General features: G+C 37.2%; 1 protein-coding gene across 3 annotated transcripts in view; it reads left to right on the top strand.

The window, feature by feature from the left end:
• Positions 1 to 20,762, top strand: part of ndufs7 (NADH:ubiquinone oxidoreductase core subunit S7) — a 24,209-nt gene continuing 3,447 nt past the window's right edge. The window contains exons 1-7 of one of the 3 annotated variants that reach the window (XM_069928101.1): positions 1 to 71; positions 1,982 to 2,018; positions 4,856 to 4,921; positions 5,918 to 6,035; positions 7,015 to 7,194; positions 8,068 to 8,114; positions 8,201 to 8,289. In XM_069928101.1, the coding sequence (XP_069784202.1) occupies positions 53 to 71; positions 1,982 to 2,018; positions 4,856 to 4,921; positions 5,918 to 6,035; positions 7,015 to 7,194; positions 8,068 to 8,114; positions 8,201 to 8,289 (556 nt within the window). In that variant the 5' untranslated portion in view covers positions 1 to 52. The other 2 variants (XM_069928099.1, XM_069928100.1) reach the window with 2 other exon arrangements.

The raw sequence follows: 20,762 nt of genomic DNA on the forward strand, positions 1-20,762 counted from the left end.
ACTTTTGTGCGGGTTCCGGGGACATCATTGGGAGCTGCGCCAGCTTCCGGTCATGATGGCGGCCACGGGCGGTGAGTGCATCTGCTGCTGGGTTTGCGTCGTGTGGAAGGGATGATGCTGGTGCGAGCGCGCCGATATCCGGCGCTTGTAGAGCGAGGGCCGGGAGGAGTGGCGGCCCGGTGGCGGGCCCGCGGCCACCTGCAGAGCAGCGGGGCTGCCCTGACCTTGACGGCGGGACGGACTGCGAGCCGCTTTCCGGCGAGGGCGGCGGGTCCGTGTGTCTGAGCCGTTCCCCCCCTCCCCCCCTTCCCCTCCTCCCTCCCCCTCCCCCTCCCCCTCCCCCCCTCCCCCGGCGCTGTGCGCTCCCCAGCAGCGGCATCGAAGTCTAGGGTGACGGGTCACTTTGGGGTTGCCGAGTTGTGGTCTTGTGGATAATGATGTAAATCAGGCCCCTGCCCCGAGGAGCTGTTGGCCAGCGTTCCTCCCACGGATTATCTGGACCCTGATAGTTTCCATTTGTGAGAGCTTGATGCCAGTCCCAAAGTAGTTTGGGTTTTGTCTTGATATTGTAAACAGAATCCTTTTTATTGTTTGCATTTCTGCATCTTTAACCCAATCTCCCCTGTGAGAAGCAGAGGTGCCTTCACAGATTTCACTCGAGACAAAAATTGAGAACAAAGAACTTATTATACTATTACAACAATGCAAAGTTGGGTGCTTCCCCTTACCCTGGGAATACACACAGATACTGAGGCTGACCCAACTTTTATACATTTCATTTCAGTACAGAGATACCTTCCCCCTAACATTCTTCTGCCTCCTGGATTGGTTTAGCATTAGGTAATTCTGCCCACGTGGATTCTAATTTCTTATCAGTTTATGTGCCTTCCTGCAAACTTGTTAGCCAGGAAATATCATGTCTTTGTTCTTTACTCGTTAATCAATCCCCAAGACTTGCTAAAGCTATCTACTTGCTATGCTGTTTCGAAGATCCTTATTTTATTATACTTTTATAACCCTTCCTCCCATTCCAGCATCCCTTCACCCTGATTTAACCCATAATACTTCATTTCTAATGAGCACTTGCTTGACTCCTCACATTCCAGCATCCCTTCACCTTAAGTTAACCCATAATACTTCATTTCTAATGAGCACTTGCTTGACTCCTCACATTCCAGCATCCCTTCACCTTAAGTTAACCCATAATACTTCATTTCTAATGAGCACTTGCTTGAAATATATCATCACCCCTAAAAATTGCTATTGTATCTTCCTCAGACACTTCTAGTGGTAAAAGATTCCCTGATCTACAAATCATAGAATGTTTCTCATAATCATTCCCATTGCCCTGACTGATGAAGGCAGATATTGACCAATTATATGGCCAACACTTTTGATGTTGCTTTTTTTTTCCATTGTGCCCTTCTATGTCCCTGTAAAAGTGGTTGTGTGCTTCATGCTGAGACCCAAATAAAATCTCCTTTATGCCTTTATGCCTTTCACAATTGTTGCTGTGGGAATGGCATATATTTGTAATTTTCAAAATCTGCAGTAATTTAAAAATGTGTGGAACCAGTGAAGGGAGTATAAGATGAATTTTTCCCTCACAAAATTAGATTAGTATTGGATCTGCATCTACCACTGTTTTGCAATGAGATTGAAAATAGAACATGTAAACTGTGTCCTGAAGATAAACCACTTAAATTTTTTTGACTTTGATTCACTGTCATATGAACATAGGAAGTAGGAACAGGAGTAGGCCAAAAATGGCCCAACGAGCCTGCTCCGCCATTCAATACGATCATGGCTGATCTAATTTATGACCTAACTCCACCTACCTGCCTTCTCCCCATATCCCCTAATTCCCCTAATGAAGAGCAAGAGATATTGTACAATGTGAATGAATGTTAACAATTTGTTTCTTATCATAATAAATACATTACTACTAATTGACTTTTTTTTTCATTCTTGCTTCTTGCAGTTATGGGCCTTGGCAAGTTTGTGAGCTGCGTCTCCAGGTAAATCTGCAGTCTTGTTTTACTTTATATGGCCAACAAAGCTGATTTTTTTAATTTTTGAGCCTATATATACATTAAAAACTATTAAATCCTCCCTATCCCTTAACCCTCTATTTTTCTTCCATCCATGAGACAGAGATCTAAAGCAATCTTTTGGGCAGTAATTCACTGATATACTTTTTTTCTGAACAAGGAATTAGATCAACTATTGAGCAATGTAGATATGAATAAAGTCGAGAGTTATTTGTGAATCTTACAACCCAACAAAGTACCACATGCAGGTTTAGAAATACTAAGAGCTTGGGCACCTCAACATCATCAATTTTCTTCTGTATTTCTACATTCAGTACATCTAATTACAGCCAACTTTCACAGTGAATAATATAACATTCACTTGTGCAATACAAGCACAGATATTTGCATTTCATAAAAAGTAAGCTGGGCTTCAGACTGCCAATTAGATAGTTCAGGTGTATTCTGGCCTCAAATTTAAAAAAACTACTTAGCTTTGTTTTATGTTGTTGTCTCCAGGCTGCAACGCTGGAATTTTGAACTCTCATTTTCTTAAATGAATAATTTCTATCAATCCCAGTCCGCATCCAAGAAAAATGTTAAAGCAAGGGAAATTCAAAATTAAATGCTTGGTATTCTTCCCTGTCTGGAAGAAATATACAGCTTTAATTCTGGAATCATATCTTGGGATCTTATTACACACCTTATTAATTTTTCTATGCCAGACACAAGTATTTGGAGTAGCACTGAGTTGCAATGATTGTTTGAACTCTTCTCTGATAGGTGGTGATGTACTTTATTGCACCACCTTGTACACAACGGGTATGAAATGCTAAATCTACCAATCCCTTCAGATGTTTGTGCAGCATCTGTTACTTTTAGGTCATATCATGAGAGTGCTCCTAAGTTCTTCAAGTTTACATTTGCCCTCCTGACAATGGATGAGGCTGAGGCCGGGTATATCTGTGGAAATGAATGGGAGAATTAATGGTTTGTTGCAAAAAGCTCAAGCTTAGTCCCACAACCTACTGTTTCCAGAGTAAAACGCAAAAGTCTGCAGACACTCTGGTTGAGGTAAAAACATAATGCTGGAGAAACTCAGCAAGTTAAACAGTGCACCTTGATAAAGGGCTCAAGCCTGAAACATTGGTTATATATCTTTTTCTTTGCTACATTAAGTATACTGTTTGACCTGCTGAGTTTCTCCACCATTGTGTTTTTACTGCAGTCGATTAGGCTGGATGATGTGTATGTAGAACTCTGCCTCACCTGGAGGGTCTGTTTTTGGCCCTGGATGGAGGTGTAAAGGGTTTTGCATTTTCTGCACTTACAGTGGAAAGGGCCGAAGGGAGCATATGACAGGATGGGGAGGAACAAGTGGATCAGGGAGTTTTGAGGAGACTAATCCCTGTAAAAAAAACTGTCGGTGTTGGAAATTTGCTGATAACAACGTATTTGAAAACCTTGCCAGTTGAGGTAGAATCTGAGATATAAAATTGAAATCTAATTTGGATCAAACCTCAACGTAACCTGATTTCAACAGACACAATTGGGTCTCGGTCTTATCAGGATCAACTACAGTAACCAAGCTCTAATTTATGGTGAGAGAATCAGAGCTAACTTTTCTCAGGTGCGATATTATGTCCTCTTTCCACAGATACTCCACAAAAGTACTACCCAGTGTTTCCAACATTTTCTTTTTCGATCCCATGTGTTCCATATCTGAGATCCTCCTGCCAGAACATTCGATAATTCATTCAGATTTCTGATTTATTGTCAGAGTACATTCATGACATCACATACAACCCTGAGATTCTTTTTTCTGCAGGCAAGGCAGAATTACCACTTAGTACAAAAAAAATTGTACACAATGTACACGTAAACAAAAAAATGTAAAGAAACTGTACAATACAAAGAGGAAAATAAAACGATAAAGTGAAAAAGTACAAGTCCTTAAATGAGTCCCTGATTGAGTTTGTTGTGGAGGAGTCTGATGAGTTTCTAAACCTGGTAGTGCGAGTCTCGTGGCACTGATACCTCTTTCCTGATGATAGCAGCGAGAACAGAGCGTGTGCTGGGTGATGTGGATCCTTGATAACTGCCGCTGCTCTCCAACAGCAGCATTCCCCTTAGATGTTCTCGATGGTGGGGAGGGTTTTGCCTGACATCCCGGCCTGTGTCCACTGTGTTTTGCAGGGCTTTATGGTCTGGATATTGGTGTCCCCATTCCAGAGCACAATGCAGCTGGTTAGCACACTTTCCACTACATGTCTGTAGAAATTTGCCAGGGTTTCTGGTGTCATACCAAACTTCTGCAAGCTCCTGAGGAAGTAGAAGCGCTGACGTGCTTTCTTCACATGGGATGGGTGAAAGATCACCCAATGATCACTGGATCGTACACCTCTGGTGTTCCCTTCCTGGAGCCAACAATCAGCTCCTTGGTTTTGGTGACATTGAGTGGGAGGTTGTTGGTGCACCATTCAGCCAAGTTTTCAATCTCCCTCCTTCATCCTGACTCATCACCCCTTTTATACAACCCAGTACTGTAGTATTGTTGTCAGCAAATTTGTAGATAATGTTGTTGTTGTAGTACTAAGCCACATAGCTAGGTAGAACTTCAGTTAGAACTTTGTACTGTGCCAGTATTTCATGTATTTTTTTCCAGGTTCTTATATTACACCTCTAATATAATGCCTTCTTTCCATCACTAGGAAACATCTCAAGATGCCTTGTAGAAAATTAATAATTCTGGATATTTGATTTTCTTTAAGGAAATATCCTTAAAATTAATGCACCAGTACTATGTGTACCTATATTTTTTACAGGCGCAGTTCACTCCTTGCTAATCATTTGCGGTGTCTCCATCAGACCACTGTGACAGAAAGTGCAGGGTAAATTCAAACCTCATTTCTTTTTTAAAAAAATCTAAGATGCATATTGAACACAATCTCTGTGTGGTTATATTGTATTTGACATTGTATTAAATTAACTATTGTGGGGGAAAATATAGACTAGTTTCTAGATTGACACTGCCCCTTTACATTCACATAAGTACAGATGCCTTGTATCTGATTATGATTAATGACCAGTGCCTATTACTTAAGAGCCAATTCCTAGTTCCAGCTAGCTGTTGTGAGCAACTTATCGGTTCCCCTAATTTATTTTATAAACCTCCATATGGTCTCCCTCCTTGCACAAAAGGAAAATGAACCCCCTTCAGGATTGCTGCAGGACATGGTTATTTTGCTAATGGGGCCACCATTGATTTGGAACAGCCACATAAATACTTTGGTGACAAAATGCACATCAAAAGCTGTGGCGAGTGACTGACTTCACTAACCCTTCCTACTGTATCTCAGGCACTCATTTCTGCAATAATTTGCTCTTCACCTGCCTGGGTGAGTGCAAAACCCACCTCATTGAAGAACCTTGGTACCATCTGGGATAAACAGCCCACTTCACTGTCACCGCATTCATCATCTTAAATATTTCCACTGTGACTGCAGTGTGTGGCATCTACTAAGTGCCCTCCAGTTATTTACAACCTTTATAATTAAGGCCAAGCATAGAAATACCGTTACTTCCAAGTTTCCTTTCAAGTTGCACATATGATCCTGATTTGTAATTATTACCATTGGTGTAGTGGATCTAAATTCTACCTAACAGTACTGTTGGAGTACCTTCATCAGAGTGAATGCCATCAAACAAAAGATGGCTCACTAATTAAAGATGGCTAATAAATGTTGTTTTTAACCACCAATGTTCTTGTCCCATACATTAAGGAAGTCTCCATCATTCACTCAACTGAGTTTGTATAATTTCCGACTCTATATTTTCTGTTTTTAAGCCTTTAATACGTGAAATGAAATGGGATTCTTTGCTTGCAGCTCCACACTACCAAAGGAATCGAAGCCTGCGATGCCCACCAAGAAGTTCTCACTTCCCAGCAACAAGGGGGAGTTTGTTGTCACCAAACTGGATGAGCTATTAAATTGGGCCCGGCGAGTAAGTACTGTATTGGCTACCTGTTTACCTACTTATAATTTAGTTCTTTTTAATTTAAATTTTTAATTTAGACTTTGCTAACAGGCTGTTTCGGCCCATGAGTCTGTGCCGCCCAATTTACACCCAATTAACCTACATTTTGAACGGTGGGGGGAACCCATTGCAGACAGTGCGGGATTTGAACGCCGGTCCCAATCACTAGTGATGTAAAGGCATTGCGCTAACTGCTATGCCAGTCGTTCCCTCCTACTTCTTTTTTTTTTTTTTCACACCATAAACCACATTAACCTTGATACATACTTTTTTCCTTTTCAAATATATACAGTGCCCTTTTCTCCCCCCCTCCCTCCTCCCATCCCACCCTCCCTACCTCCCCCCTCCCGTCCATTTAAAGTACAAAATCTAGGATACATTAAACCAGTCAAACAATGTTGTCATTCAATAAAAATAAACAAGAAATTCCACTGAGTCAATTCTTTTCATTTCCTTCTTCTTTCGTTAATTTAGGTAGTGAATGTCCCCGGTAGGTTTTCGCTATTGTGTTTCATGTAAGGCTCCCATATTTGTTCAAATATTTCAATATTATTTCTTAAACTATATGTTATTTTTTCTAATGGAATACATTTATTCATTTCTATATACCATTGTTGTATTTTCAAATTATCTTCCGATTTCCAGGTTGACATAATACATTTTTTTGCTACAGCTAGAGCTATCTTAACAAATCTTTTTTTGTGCATCCTCCAAATCAATTCCAAATTCTTTGTTTTTTACGTTACTTAGGAGGAAGTTCCCTTCTACTTCAAGCAGTTCTTAACATTGGATTCTTTGGGGGGAAAAAAAAGGAATCCCTTTAAACTTTAGGATGATGTTTTGGTCCAAATCGCAAATAATAAAGATGGCAACCATAATTTTCCCATTCCGTTTGTTTAGTCTCAATTGTTCGAAAGATTTAATTTATTTTCAAATTGACTTTCAGAGTTCTTTATGGCCCATGACCTTTGGGCTAGCCTGCTGCGCTGTAGAAATGATGCACATGGCAGCACCCAGGTACGACATGGACAGGTTTGGCATCGTCTTCCGTGCCAGTCCCCGGCAGTCGGATGTAATGATCGTGGCTGGCACCCTCACAAACAAAATGGCTCCAGCTCTTCGGAAGGTAACCTCAGTGATTGTGTGATTCTTCTTACTTATTCCTCTAATAAATGAAACTGAAAATATTTCAAAGCTGACACGAAAGCTAGAAATTCGCAGTAAATTGGCCAGTCAGCATCTGAAGAGTCAACGTGTCACATTGGGGGCTCCTTCAGAATTACTCCTCTGAAAGTTGCAGGCTGGAAACATTTTATGCCTCACATCTGCTGGAACTGCTGTTTCCAGTCTTGTTCTGTGTTTGCACCTTCTAAGACAAATTGCTCTCTAAACTTTATTAATGATGTTATTTGTGTTGGAGGAGTAAGCAATGCCTGAAAATCTATTTCACAAATGAGCAGTGTTTTCTCTGGGATGCTCGCTTTTATTAGAAAAGCCAAGAATTTCACCTGGTGCAATAGTCTTGCCACCAGTTGGTTGTCATTTCTCAAAGCCCTCCAATGCAACAGTGAACCTGTTATTTACTCTGAATGGTTCATGCTTTATACAAATGTCCTCCTATCTTACTGCAGAAAAATCATATTCCTTTCATCAAAATCTAGAATAGTTAACTTGCTATTATGTTCCACTTTAATTCTAATAAATAAGTTTTATTCCTGATCTCTCTATCATGTAGTTACCACTAGTTTTGGAATCCCAAACAAACTGCTTCATAATTAGTCTGTTAGTCACCCCTCAACCTCTGCGGAAAAAAAAAAGCCTTGGATTGTTTATGGTCATATCGTCCCCAACTCATTCCCTAGGCTCACTTTGAACGTTGCTGTTGGCTAGTATAAAATAGAATGGCAGCAAAGTGCCAACTAAAAAGAATCCAATGTGATAAACAAACTACTGCATGTGAGAGTTGAATTCTGTTTTACATTATTACTGTATTGTGCAGGTTTACGATCAGATGCCTGAACCTCGCTATGTTGTCTCCATGGGCAGGTGAGAGTACTGTAGTCATTTAGATTTCAACACTCATTTCCCATGCATGAAAGGTAGAAATTCAATAATATTTCTGTTCCAAACAGCTGTGCAAATGGAGGTGGTTATTACCATTACTCCTATGCCGTGGTGAGGGGCTGTGACAGAATTGTACCAGTGGATATTTATGTCCCAGGTAAGTACAACTAACTTTTGGAAAATTGCAGTAATGTGGCTAATAAATACAGATTTCACTATGTTGTACTTTCTTCCATGACAGCAAGTAAATAGGGGCACAGCATTGTAAAAAATGCTAGACGCTATTGGAAAGATTAGAGTGGAGTGTAACCTATCTGAATTAAATGTTAATTTTTCGTAGTTTGATGTCAGCAGAGGTGGCCCTGTTGATATCAACACATTGGTGGGTTGGAGAGTTGATAATGGGGGTAATTAAATTCAGTCTGTGAGATGATAACCATGAAACAGAGCATTTCTGGAGATACAATGGGTAAAGAAAGCATTTAGTAATATGATGACAGTCTCTCTGGGTGGTTATTTTGGACTGTGATGAGGGGAAATTTCTTTGGTTGGGGTATTGTAAATCATTAGAACTTTGTACCATTGTAGATGTTCTGTCATGAGTATACTCAGAGCTAGGATTGACCAACTGTAGGATTTCAGGAATCGAGGAAATCTCATTTAATAGAATCGTGGTAGACTGCCAGTGCTTTTTTTCCCCCAGGGCAGGAGTAGTAAACACCAGAGGACATCAGTACAAAGTGAAGGGAAGGAAGTTTAGGGGAGACATCGGGGAAGGAAGTTTGGGGGAGACATCGAGGTAATTTTTTTTAACACAATTGAGGGTTCCTGGAATGCCTCGCTGGGTGGTGGTGGAGGCTGAAACATTAGGAGCATTTCAAAGACTCAGGCACGCACATAATGGTTATGAGTGAGGCAGGGTATAGTGTTATTTTGATAGGTATATATATATAGGTCAGCACAACATTATGGGCTGGAGGGCCTTTACTGTATCGTAGAGTAAAATCCCTTCTATCCAGAATTCAAGAAACTGGCATCCTCAAGCAACTGACAAAAATAGTGAATAATTTTTTTAAATTTAAATAAATAAAAATTCAAATAAAAGTTTAAAATTGTAAAAGTAAATCTCCTCTGAAATAAAACATAAACCTCTAGAGAAGCTGGGAGCAAATATTCAGCCAGCAGAGCGAATGCACTTATCGGGCTTTGCTCATAAGAGCTATTTGAAGAAACAGCAATGGCATCGCCCAGGATGAAGAGCTGGTTTATGCTGCTCACTGTTGGCTCGCTGCTTAGTAATAGTCTTAGTAAGAGGCTTGCTTCATATATTAAGTATTTTAGTAAGGCTTTATCTGTAGGGTGGGAGGGTGGGTTTATTTTGTTATGAGCCCAGAGGACCCCAAGACACAGCAGAATTCGATTTTCACCAAGACAAATGGTTACTTAAACAAAAGTTGCTTTTAATTATCTTTAAACATGAAAACAGAATCACTCTTTAACTTATCATTGTTAACTTAACCTAACTTAACTTTCTTCTAATTCTAAGCGCACATGTATATAATGTGTGTGTGTGTTTAGAAAAGTTATTTGATTCACAGTCCAATCTCACCTCATTCCTCCAAGTTCACTGGTTGCAGGCAATTCTTATACTGTACACAGAATTTAACATTTATGAATTTTACCAGGCTTTGGTGCTTGAAAGGTAAATGATCACCACTCAGAGAGAGATCTGTTGTTCGCTGGACACCCACAACTGATCCCTTCCGATCAGCCACTTGCCGAAGAAACTTGCCCCATTAGGGTTTTCCAGATGATAACCTCATTCTTTCAGGTTACAACAGAGTTGTTTTTTGTTTCCCTTACTTCAAGTGAAACATTAGGCAGCCAGTCCTCTCCTCTTGCATGAACCACAAAGGCTTTGACCAGACTGAACTGAGCACTCACAACCCATCTTCCAAATGGGGTTTCCCACAAGCTTTCAAGCTTGTCCTGTTCCAGTCGCAGTAGCACTGCAGAACTAATCTCTCTCTCTCTCTCTCTCTCTCTCTCTTTTTAACTTTTTAATTTTTCACACTATGAACCATATTGACCAAAATACACATAAACATTTCCCTCTTGAATATACAGTGTCATTTTCACCCCTTTTTCCCCCTCCCTTCCCTCCCTCCTTTCCACCCTCTAAACGTTCAACATATACGATGCATTAAACAATGTCATCACACAATGAAAATAAACAAGAAAATTGTGTCATCTACTTTTACACACTGGGTCAGTTCATTTCATCTTCTTCTCATTCGGTCATTTTAGGTGGTGGAGGTCCGCGGTAGGATTTATCTGTTGTGTTCCATGTATGGTTCCCAAATTTGTTCGAATACTGTGGTGTTATTTCTTAAATTATAATTTTTTTTCCAATGGAATACATTTATTAATTTCTATGTACCATTGCTGTATTTTCAGGCTATCTTCTGATTTCCAGGTTGACATGATACATTTTTTTGCTACAGCTAAGGCTATCATAATAAATCTTTTTTGTGCTCCATCCAAATCGAGTCCAAGTTCTTTACTTCTTATATTACTTAGAAGAAAGATCTCTGGACTTTTTGTTATGTTGCTTTTTGTGATTTTATTTAATACCTGATTTAGATCTTCCCAATACTTTTCCACTTTCTCACATGCCCAAATTGCATGTACTGTTGTTCCCGTTTCCTTCTTACAACGAAAACATCTATCTGATACTGTTGGGTCCCATTTATTTAACTTTTGGGGCGTGGTGTATAGCCTGTGTAACCAATTACATTGTATCATGCATAACCTCGTGTTTATTGTATTTCTCATAGTTCCAGAGCATAGCTTTTCCCATGTTTCATTCTTTATCTTTATGTTTACATCTTGTTCCCACTTTTGTTTGGGTTTTCAGCTTATTTCCTCATTGTCTGTCTCTTGCAGTTTGATGTTCATGTTTGTTATAAATCTTTTAAGTATCATTGTGTCTGTAATCACATATTCAAAACTGCTTCCTTCTGGTAACCTCAGCCTGCTTCCCAATTTGTCCTTCAAGTAGGTTTTCAGTTGAGGAGTCACGTGATGGAGTAGTGGCCGGTCAGGGAATTCTAGCCCTCTCCCGAAAAGTTTAAAAAAAAAACACACAAAGTACAAAGATACAAATTAAAATTTATAATAAAGTAAAAATAAAGGTGAGAAGAAAATGGCAGCGAAGAGAGAAAAGTCGAAAACAACGCGAAGAAAAGAGGAAGAAAGAATGTCGGAAGAAGAAAGTGAAGGCCTTACCTGTCCGAAGAGGCCCGCTGCGGAGAGAGAAGCCCACTCCCGCAGGTCAGTGGAAGTCCCAGGCTCGGGACTACAAAAATGGCTTGCAGAGCCGAGTAAAAGTGTGCAACCGCGCATGCGCGATGCGCATGAAAAAAAACACACTGACGGGAGGGGGGAACAACTGCGGAGTCGATCTCCACAGCTGAGAGAGACACCTGCAGCACAGCAGCAGGTGCAGAACACAGACAATAACGACAACAAAGAAGAGGGTAAAAAGAAAACAAGGAAATAACAGATGGTCAATCCAGAGGAAGAAGAAGAAGAAGAAGAACAGAAAGAAGTGGAAGAAGAAGAGAAAAGCAAGACAATGGATGTATCTTTTTTTAAAGAATATATGGAATCAGTGAAAGAATGGCAATTACAAGAATTTGATGAGATAAAAAGAAGAATTAAGAATGCAGAAGAAAAAATGAATAAAATGGAAATGGCCATATCAGAGTTGGCAAAAAGAGTGGAAATAAAGGAAAAATGAGAAACATTTGTAGATATGGAAGTAGAAGACTTAAAAGAGAAATTAGAAGAATCTAATAAAAAAGCTAAAGAGGCACAGGAGCTGTTAGCTCAAAAGATAGATATAATAGAAAACTATAATAGAAGAAATAATATAAAGATAGTGGGCCTTAAGGAAGATGAAGAAGGCAAGAATATGAGAGAATTTATAAAAGATTGGATCCCCAGGGTCCTGGGAAGACCAGAATTACAGGAAGAAATGGAAATAGAGAGGGCACATAGAACTTTAGCCCCGAAACCACAACCGCAGCAAAAACCAAGATCCATTCCAGTAAAATTCTTAAGATATACAACAAGAGAAAATATATTGGAGAAAGCAATGAAGAAAGTAAGAGAGGTCAAAAAGCCACTGGAATATAAAGGTCAAAAAATTTTTTTCTATCCAGACATAAGTTTTGAACTCCTGAAGGAGAGGAAGGAGTTCAATACAGCGAAAACGATCTTATGGAAAAAAGGATATAAGTTTATGTTAAGGTACCCAGCGGTACTTAAAATAATTATTCCAGGGCAACAAAACAGACTATTCTCGGATCCAGAGGAAGCAAGGAAATTTGCAGAACAACTACAAAACAACCAGAGAGATGAAGACATGTAATAAGAGTAAAACGATCTATATGTATGTGTGTAAAGGGGTATATGTGTGTATATATATAGTGTGCATACATGAATGTATCCGTATTTAGAGGAAAATATATAGAGTATAGACAAGAATTAATAAGGGAGGGAAATGGAATAGAGGGAATAAGGAGGGAATTAAAAGAGTGACCTTTGTTACATATGAAAATTGAAATCTTTTCTGGGGGTGGCTGGGTGGGGAGGAGTTACGGTCACTGCAAAATCAGCTGACGTTTGTGAGTGAATTCGCAGATCCAAATGGAGAGGGGAGATGTGGTTGTTCGACAAGGGATAAAGGACAACTCATGAGGGGGAGGGGAGAATGGGGTTAAAGAAGTTTTAAATAGGAGAATAAGGAAAATGTTTGATGTTTTAGAAATGTTGTCTTATAAAGTGTTCAAAACAAGAAAGCAGAAATGGATAAGAAGGAAAGGTGATGATGGAGAAACGGAAAGGGAAGATAAACAAAGTATAAAATGGCTACGCTGAACTATATGACTTTAAATATTAACGGAATACATAACCAAATTAAAAGGAAGAAACTGCTAACTTTACCGAAAAAATAAAAAATTGATATAGCATTTGTGCAAGAAACACATTTAACTGAATTGGAGCACAAGAAATTAAAGAGAGATTGGGTAGGACACGTAACAGCAGCGTTGTATAATTCAAAAGCAAGAGGAGTAGCTATATTAATTAGTAAAAATGTGCCAATTAAAATAGAAGAGGAAATAATAGATCCAGCAGGGAGATATGTAATGATAAAATGTCAGATAAATTCGGAGTTTTGGAATCTACTCAATGTATATTCACCTAACGAAGAAGATCAAAAGTTTATGCAAGATATTTTTTTGAAGATAGCAGATACGCAAGGGAACATATTAATAGAAGGGGATTTCAACCTGAATTTGGATTCAAATATGGACAAAACTGGGAAAAAAATTAACAGAAAGAACAAAGTAACCAAATTTATAATTAAATCGATGGAAGAAATGCAACTTTTGGATATATGGAGGAAGCAACACCCAAATGAAAAGGAATATTCATATTACTCGGGTAGACATAAAACATACTCAAGAATAGACCTATTTTTGTTATCAGCTCGTATGCAAGATAGAGTAAGAAAAACAGAATATAAAGCTAGAATATTATCGGACCATTCATCCTTGATATTGACAATAGAGTTAGAGAACATCCCTCCAAGAATCAAGAGATGGAGATTAAACTCCATGCTACTTAAAAGGCAGGATTTTAGAGAATTCATTGAAAGACAAATTAAAATGTACTTTGAAATAAATACGGAATCAGTGAAAGATAAATTCATACTATGGGATGCAATGAAAGCGTTCATTAGAGGGCAAATAATAAGTTATGTAACCAAGATGAAGAAGGACTATAATCAGGAAACAGAGCAGTTGGAAAGGGAAATAGTAAATATAGAAAAAGAATTAGCAATGAAGGAAGATACAACTAAAAGAAGAGAATTGGCAGATAAAAAAATAAAATATGAAACACTACAAACTTATAAGGTGGAGAAGAACATAATGAAGACAAAACAGAAATATTATGAATTGGAAAAAACGCACAAAATTCTAGCATGGCAACTTAAGACAGAACAAGCTAAGAAAATGGTATTGGCATCAAGGAAAAAAGACAAACAAATCACATATAATCCAACGGAGATCAAGGAAAACTTTAGAGAATTCTATGAACAATTATACCAAACTGAAAACGAAGGGAAAGAAGGGAAAATAGATGAATTTTTAACCAAAATTGAACTACCAAAATTACAAATAGAGGAACAAAATAAATTAACAGAACCATTTGAAATAGTAGAAATACAAGAGATAATAAAAAAATTACCAAATAATAAAACACCAGGAGAGGATGGATTCCCAATAGAATTCTATAAAACCTTTAAAGATTTATTAATTCCTCCCCTCCTGGAAGTAATCAACCAGATTGATAAAACACAAAGCTTACCAGATTCATGTAAAACAGCAATAATTACAGTAATACTAAAGCAAGGGAAAGATCCACTCGCACCAGCGTCATATAGACCAATATCATTACTTAACACAGATTATAAGATAATAGCTAAACTATTAGCAAACAGATTAGCAGAGTATGTACCTAAAATGGTAAATCTAGACCAAACTGGATTTATTAAAAAAAGACGCACAACAGACAATATTTGTAAATTTATTAACTTAATTCATGCAGTAGAAGGGAGTAAAGTGCCAACAGTAGCAGTTGCTTTAGACGCAGAGAAGGCCTTTGACAGAGTAGAATGGAATTATTTATTCAAAGTATTACAAAAATTCAGTTTACCAGAGAAGTATATTAATTGGATTAAAGCATTATATAAGGGGCCATTGGCGAAAGTGACAGTAAATGGATATATATCAAAGCAATTTAACTTAAGCAGGTCAACACGGCAGGGATGCCCACTATCACCCTTATTGTTTGCATTAGCTATAGAACCACTAGCAGAATTGATAAGAACAGAAAATAATATAAAAGGGATAAAAATAAAAGACAAGGAGTATAAAATCAGTTTATTTGTGGATGATGTTATAGTATACTTAACAGAACCAGAACTATCAATAAAAGAATTATATAAGAAATTGAAGGAATATGGAGAAGTGTCGGGTTACAAGATTAACGTAAATAAAAGTGAAGCAATGCCAATGAATAATGCGGATTTCTCAAAATTTAAGAAGGAATCACCATTCAGATGGCAAATGCAAGCAATAAGATACCTAGGTATACAAATAAATAAAAATCTCGGCCAACTATATAAACTCAATTATTATCCACTAATGAAAAAAATTACAGGGCGATTTAGAGCATTGGAAAGATTTACCACTAACACTAATAGGAAGGATAAACTGTATTAAAATTAACATTTTCCCAAGGATATTATACCTATTTCAGGCATTGCCAATACACTTGACGGAGAAATTCTTCAAGGAGTTAAAGAAAATAATAAGGAAATTTTTATGGAAAGGGGGGAAACCGAGGATAGCACTAGATAAATTATCAGAATGGTATAAACAAGGAGGCTTACAACTGCCAAACTTTAAAAATTATTATAGAGCCGCACAGTTAAGATACCTATCAGATTTTTATCAAACAAGGGAAAAGCCAGATTGGACTAGATTAGAACTAGATAAAATATGGGAAAAGATACCTGAACACATATTATATAAATGGGATGAAAAATTGGTACAACGTAGGAGTTCTCCAGTATTACATCATCTACTCAATATTTGGAAAAAGATTCATGTAGAAAGGAATAAAACAAATTAGCAATTACCAAAACTAATATTGATGCAAAATAAGTTACTCCCTTTTACAATAGATAACCTATCCTTTAGAGAATGGGAGAAAAAAAGGGATCAAAAGAATAGAAAATTGTTTTTCAGGAAATAGATTATTATCCTTTGAACAAATGAAGGACAAATATAACTGGATACACAGGCTATACATTACACCTCAAAAGTTAAATAAATGGGACCCAACAGTATCTGATAGATGTTTTCGATGTAAAAAAGAAATGGGAACAACAATTCATGCAATCTGGACATGTGAGAAAGTAGAAAAATTTTGGGAAGATCTAAACCAAATATTAAATAAAATTACAGAAAACAATATACCAAAAAATCCAGAGATCTTCCTCCTAAGTAACATAAAAAACAAAGAATTTGGAATTGATTTGGATGGTGCCCAAAAAAGATTTGTTAAGATAGCTCTAGCCGTAGCAAAAAAATGTATTATGTTAACCTGGAAATTGAAAGATAATTTGAAAATACAACAATGGTAAATACAAATGAATAAATGTATTCCATTAGAAAAAATAACATATAGTTTAAGAAATAATATTGAAATATTTGAACAAAAATTGGAGCCTTACATGAAACACAATAGAGAAAACCTACCGGGGACATTCACTACCTAAATTAACGAAAGGAGAAGGAAATGAAAAGAATTGACTCAGTGGAATTTCTTGTTTATTTTTATTGAATGACAACATTGTTTGACTGGTTTAATGTATCTTAGATTTTGTACTTTAAATGGATGGGGGGGGAGGTAGGGAGGGTGGGATGGGAGGAGGGGGGGAAGAAAATGACATTGTATATATTTGAAAAGGAAAATGTACGTATCATGGTCAATGTGGTTTATGGTGTGAAAAATAAAAAAAATTTTTTAAAAAGTAGGTTTTCAGTTGGTGGTATGCAAACATTGTACCGTGAGTTATACCATATTTGTACTTCATTTGTTCAAAATATAATAATTTATTTCCCGAAAAACAATTTTCTATTCTTTTGATCCCTTTTCTCTCCCATTCTCTAAAGGAAAGGTTATCTATTGTGAAAGGGATTAGTTGATTTTGCGTCAATATTAATTTTGGTAGTTGATAATTTGTTTTTTTTTCCTTTCTCTGTGATTCTTCTTCCAAATGTTGAGCAGATGGTGCAGTACTGGTGAATTCCTATGTTGCACCAGCTTTTCGTCCCACTTATGTTATGTATATGTTCAGGTACCTTCTCCCCTATTTTATCTAGCTCTAATCTGGTCCAATCTGGTTTTTCCCTTGTTTGATAAAAATCTCATAGGTATCTTAATTGTGCTGCTCTATAATAACTCTTAAAGTTTGGTACCTGTAAGCCCCCTTCTTTGTACCATTCTGTTAATTTATCTAGCGCTATCTTCGGTTTCCCCCCCTTTTTCCATAGGGATTTCCTTATTATTTTCTTTAGCTCCTTGAAGAATTTCTCTGTTAGATGAATTGGTAATGTTTGAAATAGTTATTGTATCCTTGGGAAGATATTCATTTTAATGCAATTTACCCTTCCTATCAGTGTTAGTGGTAAATCTTTCCAATGTTCTAAATCATCCAATAATTTCTTCATTAATGGCTGATAATTTAATTTGTATAGATGGCCTAGATTATTATCTAGTTGAATACCTAGGTATCGGATTGCTTGTGTTTGCCATTTAAATGGTGATTCTTTCTTAAACTTTGTGAAATCCGCATTATTCATTGGCATCACTTCACTTTTATTTGCGTTGATCTTGTACCCCGATACTTCTCCATATTCCTTCAGTTTCTTATGTAATTCTTTTATTGATAATTCTGGTTCCTTTAAGTATACTATGACGTCATCTGCAAATACACTGATTTTATATTCCTTCTCTTTTATTTTTATTCCTCTTATTTTATTTTCTGTTCTTATCAGTTCTGCCAAGGGTTCTATAGCTAATGCAAACAGTGAGGGAGATAGTGGACATCCCTGCCTAGTTGATCTGCTTAATTTAAATTGGTTTGATATATATCCATTTACTGTCACCTTCACCAATGGTCCCTTATATAATGCATTAATCCAATTAATATATTTCTCTGGTAGGTTGAACCTCTGTAGTACTTTGAATAAATAATTCCATTCGACTCTGTCAAAGGCTTTCTCTGCGTCTAAGGCAACCGCCACTGTTGGCGTCTTGTTTCCTTGTACTGCATGGATTAAGTTAATGAACTTACAGATATTGTCAGTTGTTCGTCTTTTCTTAATAAATCCAGTTTAATCTAGTTTTACTATTTTTGGTACACAGTCGGCCAATCTGTTTGCTAATAGTTTGGCTATTATCTTATAATCTGTATTAAGTAGAGATATTGGTCAAAACGATGCTGGTGTTAGTGGATCTTTCCCCATCTTTGGTATTACTGTAATTATTGCTGTTTTGCATGAATCTGGTATATTTTGTGTTTTTTCAATTTGGTCATTACTTCCAGGAGAAGAGAAATTAATAAGTCTTTAAATATTTGATAGAATTCTATTGGGAGTCCATCCTCTCCCGGTGTTGTATTGTTCAGTAGATTTTTTAATTTCTCCTTTATTTCTTTTATTTCAAATGGTTTTATTATTTTGCTCCTCTGTTCGCAATTTTGGTAGTTCAATTTTAGTTAGAAATTCATCTATTTTGTCTTCTTTCCCTTTGTTTTCAGTTTGATATAGTTGTTCTTATAATTCCCTGAAGTTTTCGTTGATCTCCGTTGGGTTATATGTAATTTGTTTGTCCTTTTTCCTTGATGCCAATACCGTTCTTTTAGTTTGTTCTGTCTTAAGCTGCCACGCTAGTATTTTGTGCGTTTTTTCTCCAAGCTCATAATACTTCTGTTTTGTCTTCATTATGTTCTTCTCTACCTTATATGTTTGTAATGTTTCATATTTTATTTTTTTGTCCACCAATTCTCTTCTTTTATTTGTATCTTCCTTTATTGCTAATTATTTTTCTGTACTTGCTATTTCCCTTTCCAACTGTTCTATTTCCCGATTGAGTCCTTCTTCATCTTAGTTACATTATCTGCCCTCTGATGAATGCTTTCGTTACGTCCCATAGTGTAAACTTATCTTTCACTGATTCCTTATTTATTTCAAAGTACATTTTAATTTGGCGCTCAGTTAATTCTCTAAAATCCTGTCTTTTAAGTAGCATGGAGTTTATTCTCCATCTATTCGTTCTCGGTGGGTTGTCCTCCAGCTCTATTGCTAATAACAGGGGTGAGTGATCCAATAACAATCTAGCTTTATATTCTGTTTTTCTAACTCTCCCTTGGATGTGGGCTGACAACAGGAACAGGTCTATCCTTGAGTATGTTTTATGTCTACCCGAATAATATGAGTATTCCTTCTCCTTTGGGTGTTGTCTCCTCCATATATCCAAAAGTTGCATTTCCTGCATTGATTTAACCATAAATTTGGTTACTTTATTCTTTCTGCTAGTCTTTTTTCCAGTTTTATCCATCTTTGAGTCCAAATTAAGGTTAAAGTCCCCTCCTATCAGTATATTCCCCTGCGTATCTGCAATCTTCAAAAAGATATCTTGCATAAATTTTTGATCCTCTTCATTAGGTGCATATACATTGAGCAAATTCCAAAATTCTGAATATATCTGACACTTTATCATTACATCCCTCCCTGCTGGATCTATTATTTCCCCCTCTATTTTGATTGGTACATTTTTATTGATTAATACAGCTACTCCTCTGGCTTTTGAATTATATGATGCTGCCGTTACGTGCCCTACCCAGTCTCTCCTTAATTTCTTGTGTTCCACTTCAGTTTGATGTGTTTCCTGCATGAATGCTAAATCAATTTTTTCTTTCTTCAGTAAATTTAACAGCCTCTTCCTTTTGATTTGGTTATGTATTCCATTAATATTTATAGTCATATAGTTCAACATGGCCATTTCATACTTTGTTTATCTTTCCTTTCCACTTCCTCATCACCACCTTTCCTCCTTGTCCATTTCTGTTTTCTTTTTTCGTACACACTGTGACAACACTTCTAAAACATAAAATATTTCCACTATTCCCACATCTAAAATTCCCTTAACCACAAATGCCCCCCCCCCCTCTGAGTTGCCCCTTGTCCATTGCCGGGCAACCACAACTCCCCTCTCCATTTGGATTGTGAACCCGCTCGCAAGCGTCAATGATTTCGCAGTGACTGTTATTCTCTTCCACCCAGCCCCCTCCAGACAAGACTTTTATCTTCACATTTAACAAAGCTAACCCTCTTTATTCCCCCCTTATTTCCTTTCTTCCCTTTTCTTCCCCTCCTTAGTTTTTACTTGTACATTATTTTTCTTCTTTATATGAAGTTTGTCGTCATTCTTTATTCTTGTTACATCTCTTCATCTCTCTGTCTGTTTTGCAGCCGTTCTGTAAATTTTCGTGCTTTCTCCGGATCTAAAAACAGTCTGCTTTGCTGCCCCAGGATAACTATTTTAAGCACCGCTGGATATATTAACATAAATTTATAGCCTTTCTTCCATAGGATCGATTTTGCTGCGTTAAACTCTTTCCTCTTCTTCAGGAGCTCAAAACTTATGTCTGGGTAGAAAATTTTTTTTTGACCTTTGTATTCCAGTGGTTTTTTGTCTTCTCTCATTTTTTTCATTGCCTTCTCCAATATATTTTCTCTTGTTGTATGTATATCTCAGGAATTTTACTAAAATGGATCTTCGTTTTTGTTGTGGCTGTGGTTTTGGGGCTAATGTTCTGTGTGCCCTTTCTATTTCCATTCCTTCCTGCGTTTCTGGCATTCCCAGGACCTTGGGGATCCATTCTTTTATAAATTCTTTCATATCTTTGCCTTCTTCATCTTCCTT

Source organism: Narcine bancroftii, chromosome 3 (genome assembly GCF_036971445.1).
Source record: "Narcine bancroftii isolate sNarBan1 chromosome 3, sNarBan1.hap1, whole genome shotgun sequence".
Classification (NCBI taxonomy): Eukaryota; Metazoa; Chordata; class Chondrichthyes; order Torpediniformes; family Narcinidae; genus Narcine; species Narcine bancroftii.